Below are 13,424 nucleotides of genomic sequence, written 5' to 3' on the forward strand. Positions count from 1 at the left end.
AGGCTAGACTATCGGGTTGACGGTAACTTATCGAGGAAATTATAATTCACATAACCATCCAGAGATCCCACTGGATATCTGAGAAGAGTGGGGTATTGAAAGCATTTGACGTTGTAGAGCAGCACAGGGAGTGGGTGATAGAGTATTAAATGAGGGTTGAAGTGCCTCGCTTGCGGTGACAACACCATATGCCGCTATTTGATTGAGCTGGAGTGCATGAGAGACATTGCAATCAATGCCATAAATCAAATCGTCTTTCATAGAGAGCTGGAGAAGGTTAACAGTACACTGCGCGGACCGTGCTGTCAGAGGGCTGTGCCAAACTAGGCAGGTGCCCTGCCATAATTAGCTTAAATTGTTGGCACTGGGTGTCACAAGATGTCACATTTGCATAACGGAGTGCCACGGGGACCCGAGAACTCACTGCCCGAGCCCTTCAAGTACTGTATCTGTATGAGGAAAACGCCGGAATCTAGTCCACAGAGAGGCAGACTAAAATGCTTGATCCGTGGCAGGCATAGACAAGACGTTCTTGGCTCGAACGCAAAATGCTTCCGGTTTGCGTCCACAGGCACGGCGGCGTCTTCGGGGTGTACCTCGTAGGTCTGAATGACAGAAAACGCTTGATCCTCGGTGGTTCGGGAGCAAAGCTGAGCAAAGTCACCCCGTCGACGGGGATAGCTGGCTGCGTAAGCTTGAGCGAATCGAGCCGAGCTGATCTATGTCCTTCCAAATAAGGTAGCCCATAATTGCTTTCACGTGGTGATTGCCCTGCCCAGTCCAGCGTCGTGCCTCGACCCGGGCCACGACGAGTCGGCAGGCCATCGCGGTGCTAATTCCAAACGACGTCCTATAACCTGAACCGCGCATCTAACTCCAGATGAGAAGTATTGTACGGCAAGCAAGACCACGGACGCTGCTGGCTTATCTCTTCTGACTCGGTCAAGCCCGTTCTGGTTTAGCACGCCTACCACACCGGCGGAGGTAGAAGAAACACTCTTGTCAGCAAGGGTCGAGAGCTCATCTGCACGCTGCCTACACTCAAACCATATCGATTGCTCCGTGCGTCGCCGGGCGACATTCGTCCGAGGCGCTAGTGCGAGCCTCGAATCGTCCGAACAAGCAAGTATGCGCCCGCTTCTGGAATCTGATTGACATTGGGTAGCCGCCCATGACCGGTGTGCGCACGACCAATGGTGAGCTCGAGGCTATATTAATCCGGTCCTACGCGCCGACGCGAGCACGCTGCTCGCGCTCGGAGCCGCCGCGTAACCCTATCCCATCTGCGGCGCCGAGCCACCAACAGCGCTGTACGTACACATCCACATTTGTTCTCATGAAATACTGGCGCCACGGCGCGGCATGCTAACGATGACCGCCGTCGTTATCTGTCATAGTGAAACCGGCAGCAGCGGCAGCCCTTGGCGAATGCTGATGCAGTCGTTTGCCTGCCATTCGGTCATGGTCGCACACAGGAGAGTTTTAACCGCAACGAGGACAACATATCCGTTCCTTCCCCGCCAGAATGTACATCTCCGCCGCTCCCGCCCACGCGCGTGGATGCGCGTGTTGCAGGGTCCGCGTCTTCCATACCGTCGAACCCATTGCGATACGCAATATGGAGCGCTGTCTGGCACCCACGATGCCCGCAAGGATGAGAAATGACGTCGTCAAGGGTTGATGGAAAAGTGAGTGGTACGTCGTTGTCAACTTACCTACTAGGTTTTCTCATAACGCGTTCCGAGATACCCGGCTATCGGGTATCTCGCTATGGTCTCCCATTACCAAACCATTGTCAAAATATTTGAATTTGCGCCAGAATACAAGATGTCAAATGTCCCCGCCCGAGGATGTCGTACTTGCATAATAGACTGGACTGTGTCACTCCATTCAATGCTCGCCATATAAACTCTCGAGGTCGTGCATCGTGCAGATACAGATCCTCTTCGTCAGCGTTTACTTACCACAACGAATTCACTCCCGTCGATCATGACAGAATCCACTTCACAGATGCAACCGCGAATGCAAATTCAAACCGCGGCATTACATACTGCCGAGCGCACCACTTCTTCGGGCATTTCAAACCACTGACAAGCACCGCCGTCGAAAAGGCTCACTCCATAATGCATCACTGTCTCTACAGCGTGGGCGATGTCGAGTAACATGCGGACGTGCTCGGTGTCTGTCTGCATGCGCACCGACGCGCGAATCCCAGGTTGCGATCGTAGGCGAGCCCCGGGCCTTCTTAGCCCAACCTTGTCACCGCGAACGCGCCGCATCACGTTCCTGCCTGTTTGCGGCCCCAAGCTTCCCCTTCGCACGTGGGGCTTCCCACTTCAGACCTCTCCCTGCTTCTTTCCCGCCATGGACATTGCATCGCCCCATGGGTGTACACGGACGCAATACGCTCGCAACTGCTGAGCCAACATCGCGGACCTTTCACGGGCACTGCACGCGTTATGTCCCCGAGCCCCAGGCGGAGCGGGATTATGAACTTCGACTCCAAGCTGGAATGCATTCCGTCTTCTGTCTTCTGTCTTCTGTCTTTCTGCTAGGCTCCAGTGCCCACGATGCGCACAGCCATGACCCTATGCCTCCGGGAGCCTCGTACCATCTATCTCGCACCGGCGTGGGCCTAGTCTGCGCGTGCAGTTCCGCCTGCACTACGCCACCGCTGGAGACCCGCCCTAATACAGCGTTCGGCAGATGCTCGCTGCCGCTCGGGATGAATTGCTTGCAAATCATTGCCGCATATGGCGTGCGGTCTACTACCTGCTCTGTCTGCCCCTGGGTGTTTTTGCCTTGCCGATCCTCTTGTGTCCCCCGCATCCCCGCGGAGTCCGCTATCGTATTATTGCTGATCCCACCCGCACATCTTCTGATCATGATATGCCTGCCGCTGTGAATGCGGCGATTCTGACTGTCTGGCCAATCCGCCGGGCCCCGACGTCCGGCCTGCTGTCGCGAGCTCGCTGCCAGTGCTGCTGCTTTACATCGACTTTATCGCGTCAGAGAAGAGCGTCTCCGCTCTTTGAGTTCTGTGTGATTGATTATGTCGGGGAAGATTGCATTGAGTATTGGGCGTTAGGGACAGCCGGACAGAGCAGGCGCCGGTACGATGTCCTGCGGAAGGTGCCTGTGCCTATGTCAACAGTCAATGTGCCTGAACACAAGTTGCGCGATTTAGTAAGAATTGTCCCTCCTGTACTCCGAAGGCGGTTTGTGCGGGAGCCCTCATGTTCGTGGACTTTTAATGTCGACATGTGCCCCAGCCACCGTGTCGCTGAGGCGGACGCTCCACGATTGCCAAAAGCCAACAAAGCGCTCATCGAGGGAGTGATGGACTTGAAATAGTAATCCCCATCAGATCCGCAAGCACATGTGGGCGATCGTGGATAATCCCGCCCCACTTTGTGACTGTGACAGCAACAATAGGTTCCGTCGGGCGCTACAGGCCTCATCTGGCCAATGAGAAAACGCAAAAATCTGACTAATGAGCTGTGACAATAACATTTAAACTCAGCGGCCAAATCAAGGGGGTCTGTGATGCGTGACTGAGTGAGGATCACAGCATTCGTCGTTCTTGAACGGCCTAGCCCTCTTCCCGCTTTTCATCTTCTCAAAAAATTCAGATCCTTTCACGCGCGTACGCCTCAAGTCATGCTCATTGATGTCACAATGCTGAGCACCCGGTGGACGGCGAGCGGAATGTTTCGGAGCGTGCGGCGGGTTTACGACAATCAAAAGTCGTACTCCATGGGCCATGCGGGTGCGGCGCTGGGTCTCTTGGAGGAGGTCATCGATGACAAGCCCGCGACTTTGTACGTGTATGTTCTTCTCCCGCAGGAGAACATCCTCTTCTCTTCACAATCTCAATTCCGATGCGCGCAGGGTCAGCAGGCTCAAGCTAGAGCCATACAAGTCTATCTCATCGGCCCCAGGCTTGTCCCGCAGGTATATATTGAGTGACAGTAATCGGCTCGGCGCACGATTCGCAGGCCGCGGGAGAATTTGACCGAATCGACGGGTACAGCAGACCTCAGGGCGACAGGTGGAGGCGAGGTGGGCGTTGCTGCTGACACCGTGTCCATGTCAGCAGCTGCCAACGCTGGCAGAGCCGAACAATGTTCGTCCAATGCTGTCCAGTCCGAGCTATGGCCGAGCCTCTTGCTCGCTTTCTGTGGGCAAGACACTAGCCAGCCAAGCGGACAAAGTCCGTCATTCGGACACGTTCTAGACACGCTGCGGATACCATACGATACGGACAGTGCCTTCAAATGATGTTAGGATCACCGAAACCCTTCCGGACGGTGCCATCATCCCAAGTTGGTGTAATGTCTGGAGCCCAGTCCACTCTCCGAAATCTCCCCAACCTTCCGGGCTCTGCAGGCGGGCCAGTCAAAGGGCGCCATCATCCGGTTTCACCAATGCTGAGGGTCCCTCACCTCCTCCGGATGACAGGGGGAGCCCTGAAGAGAATGGCCGACTGCGGTATAGGTGTCTGACTTGGAGAGGCTTCCGGGGTCCGCGTTCGGGCGTGACATGCCCGGTTAGGAAGGAGACCTTCCTGATGCAGCCCAGCCACCCTTGGGCCAGAGAGCGCTCTTCAGCAGTGCCGCTATTTTGCGGTTCTTGGCGGCGAGTGCGAAGAATTCCATGTGTTATTCTGGTGTTTCAACCTTACGCAAAGCACGCCTTCACGCCTCTGCTGCCGCCCCTGTGCCGTCTTCTATCGTGTTGTTGCGTGGTGTCTCGCCTTGACTTCGCCAATCATTTCTCACTGGATTCTATCGAGACGAAATAGCGCCCCCCCCCCAAGATTAGGTAAATAAGGTGCTGGAGCCGCGGTCGTGACGACGGCGGGACCCCGACGAACTGAGGCTCTTTGAATCAGCGATTCAGCGAACCACACAGGCGTTCAACAACTGCCCCTCGAGGAAGTCGTTCCGAAAAGACAGCCCAGAGCGTCGAATCCGGCAACTTGGGCATATCGACAATATTACCGCTGAACAGGCACATTGAGCGCGGGTATTCAACGGATCATCCATCGGTGCCTCGTCCATAACACCAACAACGCAGAATCGCAGTAGAATTGCCCCGCCCGGCCGCTGCTGTTGTGCTTCCGATAGGGCCCTAGGAACAGTGCGAACGAATGTGCAGTCTGGCCTCTTGTGAAGGGCAATTTGCAAGTCCGAGACCCTGAAGTGACGTGCCAGACCAGATCCATCAAGGCGATGCGTGTTGGTCGGCGCCAGCGGCAGGGTTCCTGACAGAAATCTGCACAGCACCGTTCTCTTGTCATGTCAGGCAACCTGGTCCGAGGCGATAGCGCGAACCAACGTTCTGGCATGCAAATGCCTCCCTCCCGCCGCGGGCTGATACTAATACCTGGGTGGGCGGTCTGTAAAGAATCCTTAGCCTCCAGCCCAGGAAGGCCCGCCCACCCTCCTTCATCCCGCCGTCCGCTGCCCCCTGCGTCCTGTCCTCTGCCATGTCTGCGTCCTCATCATCCTCAACACACAGCTCCAGCCGTGTGCCGCCGTCACCTACAGCGGGCACTCAGCGGGAGCCGCTGCAGCCGCCAAAGCCGGTGTTCTTCATTGACAGGCAGGCCGGCGAGAGCCCTAGCGAGGTCCGCCGCGACCCCTTCCGCACACCTGATGTGTCTGTCCCGGGCACACCCCGGGAAGAAGACATCACGAACCCGTTCTCGCCGCCCGCCAGCGTCATCAGCTTCAGTGCCGAGCAGTCCGTGCCCGGAACCGCCAGCATCCACCGTCCTCGTCTTGGCAGTAGCGGCAGCTCAGAGGGCGCACTTTCGCGCGTTCAGTCCAGTGGCGTCTCCCTCCCATCTGCCTTGCGTCGCTCCGCCGTGGCCAATAGCCAGGACGATGGCAGCATGCAAATCTCGGAGGGCCCGCGCGCAAGTCGGCCACACTTCGACTCGCCGATCCGCAGCTCATTCATGTCCCCGCCCGCGATGTCACGACGCACGACAGTGTACGACTCGCGCGAATTCACGGGGCGTGTCACGGCGAAGCGCGCGCGCTCGACCATGCTGACGCAGGAGATCGAGAAGCCATGGATCAAAGAGAAGGACATCTATGCGCGCATATCGTGGTGGCTCACGTGGGCAGTCGCGTTCCTCGGCGTTGCGGGTGGTGCGGTGCGGTGCTACTTTTCGTGGAAGGACGTGCCGCGCGTCGGTAACCTTTGTCTCATCATGGAGGACGACTTTGCCACCTTCGACCTCGAGAACACCTGGACGCGCGAGGTCGACATGGGCGGCTTCGGGTATGTCATTCCTGTTAAAAATTGTGCTTGTGCATTCGATCTGATCCCGATGTACCTCAGCAACGGCGAATTTGAAATGACGACCGACTCGAGCAACAATTCATTCGTCAAAGATGGGAAGCTGTACATCGTGCCCACACTGACATCCGATGTCATCGGGTATGATAACGTCCTAAATGGCTACACCTACAACATTTCTGGCTGCACGAGCACCAATTCCACATCGTGTGGGGCGGTGTCTAATTCGACTGCAGGCACTGTCATCAACCCGGCAATGAGTGCGCGCATCTCTACACGCAACAGCCACAGCATCAAGTACGGCAAGGTCGAGATTGTCGCGAAGATGCCTGTCGGCGACTGGCTGTGGCCCGCTTTGTGGATGCTTCCGGTGAAGGAAACGTATGGGCCCTGGCCCGCATCGGGGGAGATCGATATCGTAGAATCGCGCGGCAACAGCATCAATTACGCTGCGCAGTTCGTGTTCTAATTTCAAGCACCTTGTCACTATAGCTCACTTCAGTTCGATCTTTACAGGGGCCAGAATGTCGTGCGGGCATCGCTCAACTGGGGTCCGCTCAGCTTCTTGAATGGTGTTGCAAAGACATACGGGTGGTGGTCTGATCGACGCTCGACGTACGCAGACGGGTTCCACACGTACGCGGTCGAGTGGACGCCCACATTCATCCGGATGTACGTCGACACGCGGCTTGACCGGATGCTGCAGGTCTCGTTCAACGAGCCATTCTTCACCCGCGGCGACTTCCCTGAGACGATCCTTAACGGGACGCAGTACATCGTGACGCCGGACCCGTGGGTGAACGGCACGCGCAATGTTGCGCCGTTTGACCAAGACTTCTATCTTATCATGGACGTTGCGGTCGGCGGCACGAACGGGTGGTTCCCGGACGGTGTCGGGAACAAGCCGTGGCTGGACGCGTCGACCGGTGCGTAATCTATATTCTATCTGATGCGTTGTGCGCGCGCTGACATGTGGTATAACCAACAGAGGCGATGCTCGACTTCGCGAGGGCGCAGAATACGTGGTACGCGACATGGCCGGAGGACATCGATCAACGTGCGATGATCATCGACTCGGTGAAGATGTGGCAGTCATGCTAGACGCGCCACGGGCTGCATTCTAGTACACATGATTTGGACTGTCGTGGGTGGGTATTCTCTATTTCCCTGTTTTTTGTCTACCATTCTGGGGATTTCGTGGAACATATGTCGACCTTGCAATAATTACTCCAGTGTCGTTGTGTTTGTGGTGCTTTTCATCTATAGACGCTGTGCACCGGCCAACTCGTGTACTTATACCTCTCATAGATCACTGTAGCTACACTGATTAGTGGGTCTGCGTGGCGGCCGCAGAATCACATATCTATACGCTTGATTATTATATGCGTACAAGGGGCGTTTGGGTGGACGTGTATCTGTTGACCGGCGCGCAAATAGATATGGGAGCGCGATGTGATAATTATCGGGAAATGTCCGACTGATCCTAGAGCAAGTCTGAGTCAATAAGACGATACAGACATGGTAGGCCACGGAGTAGTATGGGTTGGTATCAGAAAAGTGTTATCAGCCCAAGCGTCGCGATTCCATATTTTGGAAGCAATTACATCTCGTCCACAGGGAAGTTTGTTGACGGAGATAGTTATGGAAATCATAGAACTATGCGCCCTGACAAGGGTAATGGTGGACCAATGGTGGCGATGGTGACAGGGGTCAAAGCGGCGCACTTTCATCGCGCTTAGTGTGGCTGGTGCGGCGCGCCTCCGACTTCATCAGAGTTCATCTTTGCCCAAGTCGGCGCCCATGGCCTGCAGTTTGCGGCACAGGACCGCCCACAATGCGCGCTCTGATCGTGGATAGATATGCGCCCTTCAGCCTCCAGAGTCCCACCCAACACATTGCGAAAAATCAAAACACAGTTGAGTGGCGGCAGGTGTTTGCATACTGCCGAAGGTGTGGCTATGTGTCAGCCAGCTACCAAAGTTACATTCATCATGGCTATGAAGTTACATCTTGCCCACGTTCAGCCATATGTTCCATCATGTTCCTATTGACTTTTACCCACTGCGCGGACGGGGTCATCAAGATAAACAGGCTTGGTATCAATTTGCGAACTCAGTAGATACGGTGTTTCCACGCTGGGTCAAGCTGTCCTTCCCGAGATAGCTTGAAATGGCCGTTTCTCTTAAAGAAGCGCCACAGTGGTTCACGCGACGGCTATAGCCTAGCAGCAATATCATGGGTGAGAACACGCCACAACTGCCCTGCGATGTGCCAGCCATTCTAGATGCGCCGGTTCGAAGTGGTCTTCTGATAGACAGTCGTGCACAGAAAAATGGAAATGACTTATCGACCTGAGAACAGGCAAGGTCAGCAGCATCGTCAACGGGATGCATTGGCACCACAGTCTCGTCAAGACAAGTATGAGAAGGAATCTCACACACAATGTAGTATCCCAGGACTATGAGCCTCGGCCACTCTCGCCATGTTTCTTATCCCTTTACTTGCGGGCTCTGTGCGAAGTGCTCATCCTTCGCGACTTGTGCCTGAGGCACCGATCCTCCGGCCGAATTCGACCTGATCAGATTGTTCAAAAGATCGTCCACGCGCTCTTCAGGAGGGTTCGGTCGCTCAGCACGTAAGCAGATGCACAGCCATGGCAGGTACCAACGGCATCCGGGGACTTGTCGAGCACCTTTTTGTGCTTGGGAAGGCCGACGTCCCGGCACGGATGCAATGGCTATCACGATAACCAGAAGCGTGCAGTGCACTTTGAGCGGGTCGACATGCGGAGCGCCGTGCAAGGCACACATTCACTACGCACACCGGCTGTTCCTAAGGAATGCGACAAGCAGTATCCCAACAGGTCCTACCACCTGCAACTGCAGCCGTCAGGAAGTTGTTTATCAAAGAATACCGAGAAGCGTGGACAGCAGTGAGAGAAGAACACAGTGGAGTGGGCTTGTGAGGAAAATCAAGATGAACAGTACTTGCTTCAGGGCATCATCGGTGACTTGGACACAGCAAGGTCTATTTCAGAATGACATGTTGTGTCCTCTATTGGATTTTCGTGTCGCATCACCGTGCGCGAAGGGTACACATAAGCTCTGGTGGGGCCCGTCGAACAAACTCACCGGAAGATCACGTCCTAATTTTAGCGAAGTCCGCACTAGAGGCATTTGCCCTGTCTCATGCCCTACGAGGGTGTTCAAGTTCAGCGGGTTGACGATGTCTGGTACAATGCATATTCTATACGTGTCAGATACCGCCGGTCCTTGAGATGGAGCCTGGACCGGGACGTTGGATAGAAATATCATTGGACCACCTGCTGAAAGGTACGGGAACCATACCGGTACGAGTATCCAGAACGCGAGAAGCAACCCTCAGGGTCGTCTGCAGCCGAATTAATGCATCCGGTTACTCGCTAGGTAAGGGTAACACCCATCGTATTCACCTTGCGTCATACGGCGTGGCCAACTGGTTGCCTACTTTGCGAAGTCACGAGTAGCAACAGTGCCGAGAACGCATGTCCATCTTGAAGACCCCGGCCTTCTGCATGGTCACAGCGAAGGAGAAACTGCGGTCTTGAACGTGCATCAGACGGTATCTGTACTTCTGGATTTCTCTATGAGGCAAGGGCCGCGGCTACGTACTTGAAATTAGCCTCACAGCTCAGACGGGAAGCAAGAGACGCATACGTACCTCCAGTAGTGCCCGAATCCCGATCACAGTTTGCCATATTCGAGGGTGAAGTCTCTACGGAACAAAAGGTATGCACGTCCAGTACCTCGTCCATCCTCGTGAGATCCTGCAGACACATAGCTCAAGTTTGTGTATAAACATCGCCTTCCGGCAGGATTAGAGAATACCACCAGCGCTCCGTCTAACCGTACATTGTGTTAATGTAGCAATATCATGGTACAGACTTTATCGAAGGGCCCTCCAGACAGGGCCTATATCTTGTTTGGCTCCTTGGATTCGTTGCTAAATGTATGTTTCCACGATCAAGAAAAACAGGGAGGATATCCTGTCTCAGAGCCGGACAGGGCGTGAGTGCAATTTTTTCGTACATCTGAGAAGACAAAGATGTAGAACTCACGGAAGAGGACGTTATCGTGCCCCCATGGTGCGCGGGCGCTGGATATTGTGCAGGCTGTAGTCTCCTGTGAGCAGAGTAGATAATTCCTTCAACCTGCGCGGGCTACGGATATCCTTATCTGACGTCTGCTATCCAAAGAGCTGTCTTACGGTAAGGTCGGTATCGATGGTCGATTGCCGTGTTCCCGCCACCCGGCATATCACGCGGGTGTACACACATACACAAGCAACGCGCATCTGCGCCGGCCTCAGACGCCTCGCGCTCAGGCGCTTGATGTTATTCTGGGCAAGAGACCTTCGTTTCGATGATATAGAAATCCCCTGCTACCTCCTTCCAATCATGTATTTATGGTCAAGTATTTTTAAAAATAGATGTCTCATATTGCGCCATCTGTCGACCGGCCGGCTGTATTACTACACGATTGGACCTCGTTAGCAGTTCTCCTCTAAGGCTGCGAAGACTCGTCGAAACCTCTCTACGCTACGCTCCCATCATTTGAAACTGTACAACTCTGCGTGCATTCTCCAAAGCAATCATTGCCATTGTATAGATAATAGTGCAGCGACAAGGCGAAAGTAGCAGGCGCACCTTAAGCACCACACGACGGGTGCGATCAAACGGTTCGGCCTCCGCCGCTTCCTCGCACTCAGATTTAGAGCGCCGCTCAAAAAACCCGACCTCACGGTAAGTGACGCGTTGGATCGTAGACGAGCAGGCTGTCCACATTGTGAGTTGTGGCCACCAAAATTTCGGATTACAGGCTTACAGCGGGTCGGATTTCCTCTTGAGGTTCGGCCTCTTGCCAGCCTGGCGTTGTATCCCCTGCACTAACAGCAAGTGTTGATACCGGATCAAAAGGCACTGAGACAGCGTTGGTATAAAATTAGCTGGGGTTTTTCTGATTCTGCGAGCTTCGTTAGTTAAAAATCGCGTTGTTTGAGAAGACTGACGACGAGCAAAAAGCGACACCAGCAGGACTCGAACCTGCGCCCTACAAGAGGAACAGATAACTCAGCCGTAATTCGAATCTGTCGCCGTAACCACTTGGCTATAGTGCCTTTAAGCGCTCATTTGAGCGCATATGATCCATCGATGCATAGGAAGTGCACTGCAGTTGACCCTTACACAATCTCATGTTCTGTGGCGGGCGAGGCGTAGGTCCCACATTCTCAGGGATTTGCCCTTAGTAATATTGTGCGGCTGGTGTGCGATTACACTCATCATGTGGCCTCGCTAAGCGCTATACAACTGACAGACTCGGAAGTACTGATGGCAACATACATCACAATGCAAGACATGCTGCTAGATAGTCCGGAGTCCACCGTCTCGTCTCACGTTGACTGTGGTTGCGACCATCCGACTTGAACTGCATTTCTGCTAGTTCAGCGATCTGTTCCGACATGGTTAAGTTGTGCATTACATCGTCTATCCAACTATCAAGCGGTATGTTATCCAGGTTCTGCGCGCAGGTAAATACTCAATTGATATCAACGGGCAGGGTATGAGATGCCCCTTCTCGGACTGGGGGTGTTTCAGAACGATGATTGTATACCTGCGTGTCTCGCTGCACTCAGACACGGCTACAGGTACCTTGAAGTCGGTTCGTTTGTCATATCCATTCATTGGCGTTTCCAGGCACATAGATTCTGCGCGTGTCTACCGCAATGAGGCGCAGGTCGGCGAAGCTGTGCGCCAGAGCGGCGTACCTCGCGGGGATATCTTCGTCAGTGCGTAGCTGTCACCGTTGCAGATCTGAATAGCACAGATGAACATTCGTGTGCCTGACATGACGTACCTTAGCTTCTAAGATCATACACAGCGACTACGGCTACAATAGCACGCTGAGTGCAATCGACGAGTCGCTTCAGCGCTTCGGCTTCGGTTTGTGACCATTAATCCCGTATATGGGAATATCTGGTGACGAACTACCATTCATAGACTATCTCGATTTATTCCTCATCCACAGCCCGCACTCCGGCAAGGCACGCCGCCTCGAGACTTGGAAGGCGCTTGTTAAAGCCAAAGAAGATGGCAAGCTGCGCACCATCGGTGTCTCAAATTAGTGCGTTTGGTGCTCTTGTCATGTAGTCCATTTTCTATCGTTTTCATGCTCCTTCGCACCTGCAGCAGCGTGCACCACCTCGAAGAGATCCGCGAGGCCGGGCTCGAGACGCCCTCCGTGAACCAGATCGAGGTGTGTCCGCCATTTGTCTCCTATCCTTTCTGCGCTCTTCGATGTGCTGAATGGGTACAGCTGCAACCGTTCTGCCAGCAACGTCCCATAACCGAGTACTGCGAGAAGAACAACATCGTCGTGCAAGCGTACTGTCCACTCGTGCGCGGGCGCTTCGATAACCCCGCGTTGCAGGAGGTCGCTGCAAAGGTGCGTGTTTCTGCATCGTATGCTCCCGACAAGGTGCCCACATAGACTCGTCGTGCAGTACGAGAAGGACGTAGCACAGGTGCTTGTGCGGTGGTCGCTACAGCGCGGGTACGCAGATATTCTTAGTCAGAGCGATAATCATTGTGGCTTACTGGGCTTGATATGTAGCTACAGCCCGCTACCAAAGTCCTCACAGCCGGCACGTGTCGTGTCGAACGCTGACTTGTATGACTTCGAGCTCGCTGCAGAGGACATGGCTAAGCTTGACGCGCTCGACCTGGGCTCGCGCGGTGCGATCAGCTGGAACCCTGTCGATGTGGAGTGAGCGGAGGCTGCGAGTTCATCCTTCTTCAAATATTCTGTTTGATCCTATATAGAGCAAGTAAGTGATTGTAACCGTAGGAAGATGCAGTTAGAACGTTCCACTGCCATCGTGAAGGCGATGTACTCATTCTTCACCCGGATATCCGCTGTCTCAGTTAGACCGCAATGTGTTGTGTGCCAGTTCAGACTGCGAGGATAAGGAGCACTTGAGGGAGAGAATAGTGGCTTTAAAGTATCGGGCTCGTCGAGGGACATTTATATCAATAGAGAATGGAGACTGAAAGCTTTTGGGATGAAATTCTCATCGCA

General features: G+C 54.3%; 4 protein-coding genes and 1 non-coding gene across 5 annotated transcripts; 4 read left to right on the forward strand and 1 right to left on the reverse strand.

Moving 5' to 3' along the window:
• The first annotated feature begins 1,348 nt into the window (after window positions 1–1,348).
• On the forward strand, window positions 1,349–1,839 carry POSPLADRAFT_1065996 (hypothetical protein). The gene is made up of 2 exons (XM_024482029.1): window positions 1,349–1,695; window positions 1,746–1,839. Exon 1 carries the CDS (start codon window positions 1,363–1,365, stop codon window positions 1,663–1,665), a length of 303 nt encoding a protein of 100 aa, XP_024339843.1. The 5' UTR covers window positions 1,349–1,362; the 3' UTR covers window positions 1,666–1,695; window positions 1,746–1,839.
• A 1,821-nt stretch (window positions 1,840–3,660) lies between these two features.
• POSPLADRAFT_1033639 (hypothetical protein) lies at window positions 3,661–4,761 on the forward strand (the record flags this gene model as incomplete). The annotated part of the gene is made up of 5 exons (XM_024476951.1): window positions 3,661–3,821; window positions 3,892–3,954; window positions 3,999–4,213; window positions 4,269–4,523; window positions 4,577–4,761. 5 exons carry the CDS (start codon window positions 3,661–3,663, stop codon window positions 4,759–4,761), a joined length of 879 nt encoding a protein of 292 aa, XP_024339844.1.
• A 1,294-nt stretch (window positions 4,762–6,055) lies between these two features.
• POSPLADRAFT_1141951 (glycoside hydrolase family 16 protein) lies at window positions 6,056–7,413 on the forward strand (the record flags this gene model as incomplete). The annotated part of the gene is made up of 4 exons (XM_024485364.1): window positions 6,056–6,294; window positions 6,355–6,768; window positions 6,829–7,238; window positions 7,301–7,413. 4 exons carry the CDS (start codon window positions 6,056–6,058, stop codon window positions 7,411–7,413), a joined length of 1,176 nt encoding a protein of 391 aa, XP_024339845.1.
• A 3,958-nt stretch (window positions 7,414–11,371) lies between these two features.
• On the reverse strand, window positions 11,372–11,466 carry POSPLADRAFT_t75. The gene has a single exon. It is a non-coding gene; the product is annotated as a tRNA-Ser (tRNA).
• A 448-nt stretch (window positions 11,467–11,914) lies between these two features.
• Window positions 11,915–13,116, forward strand: POSPLADRAFT_1141671 (hypothetical protein; the record flags this gene model as incomplete). The annotated part of the gene is made up of 8 exons (XM_024485327.1): window positions 11,915–11,994; window positions 12,044–12,135; window positions 12,209–12,289; window positions 12,347–12,470; window positions 12,536–12,602; window positions 12,663–12,791; window positions 12,850–12,899; window positions 12,960–13,116. 8 exons carry the CDS (start codon window positions 11,915–11,917, stop codon window positions 13,114–13,116), a joined length of 780 nt encoding a protein of 259 aa, XP_024339846.1.
• Window positions 13,117–13,424: the final 308 nt, after the last annotated feature.

Source organism: Postia placenta, assembly GCF_002117355.1.
Source record: "Postia placenta MAD-698-R-SB12 unplaced genomic scaffold POSPLAscaffold_6, whole genome shotgun sequence".
Lineage (NCBI taxonomy): Eukaryota > Fungi > Basidiomycota > Agaricomycetes > Polyporales > Adustoporiaceae > Rhodonia > Rhodonia placenta.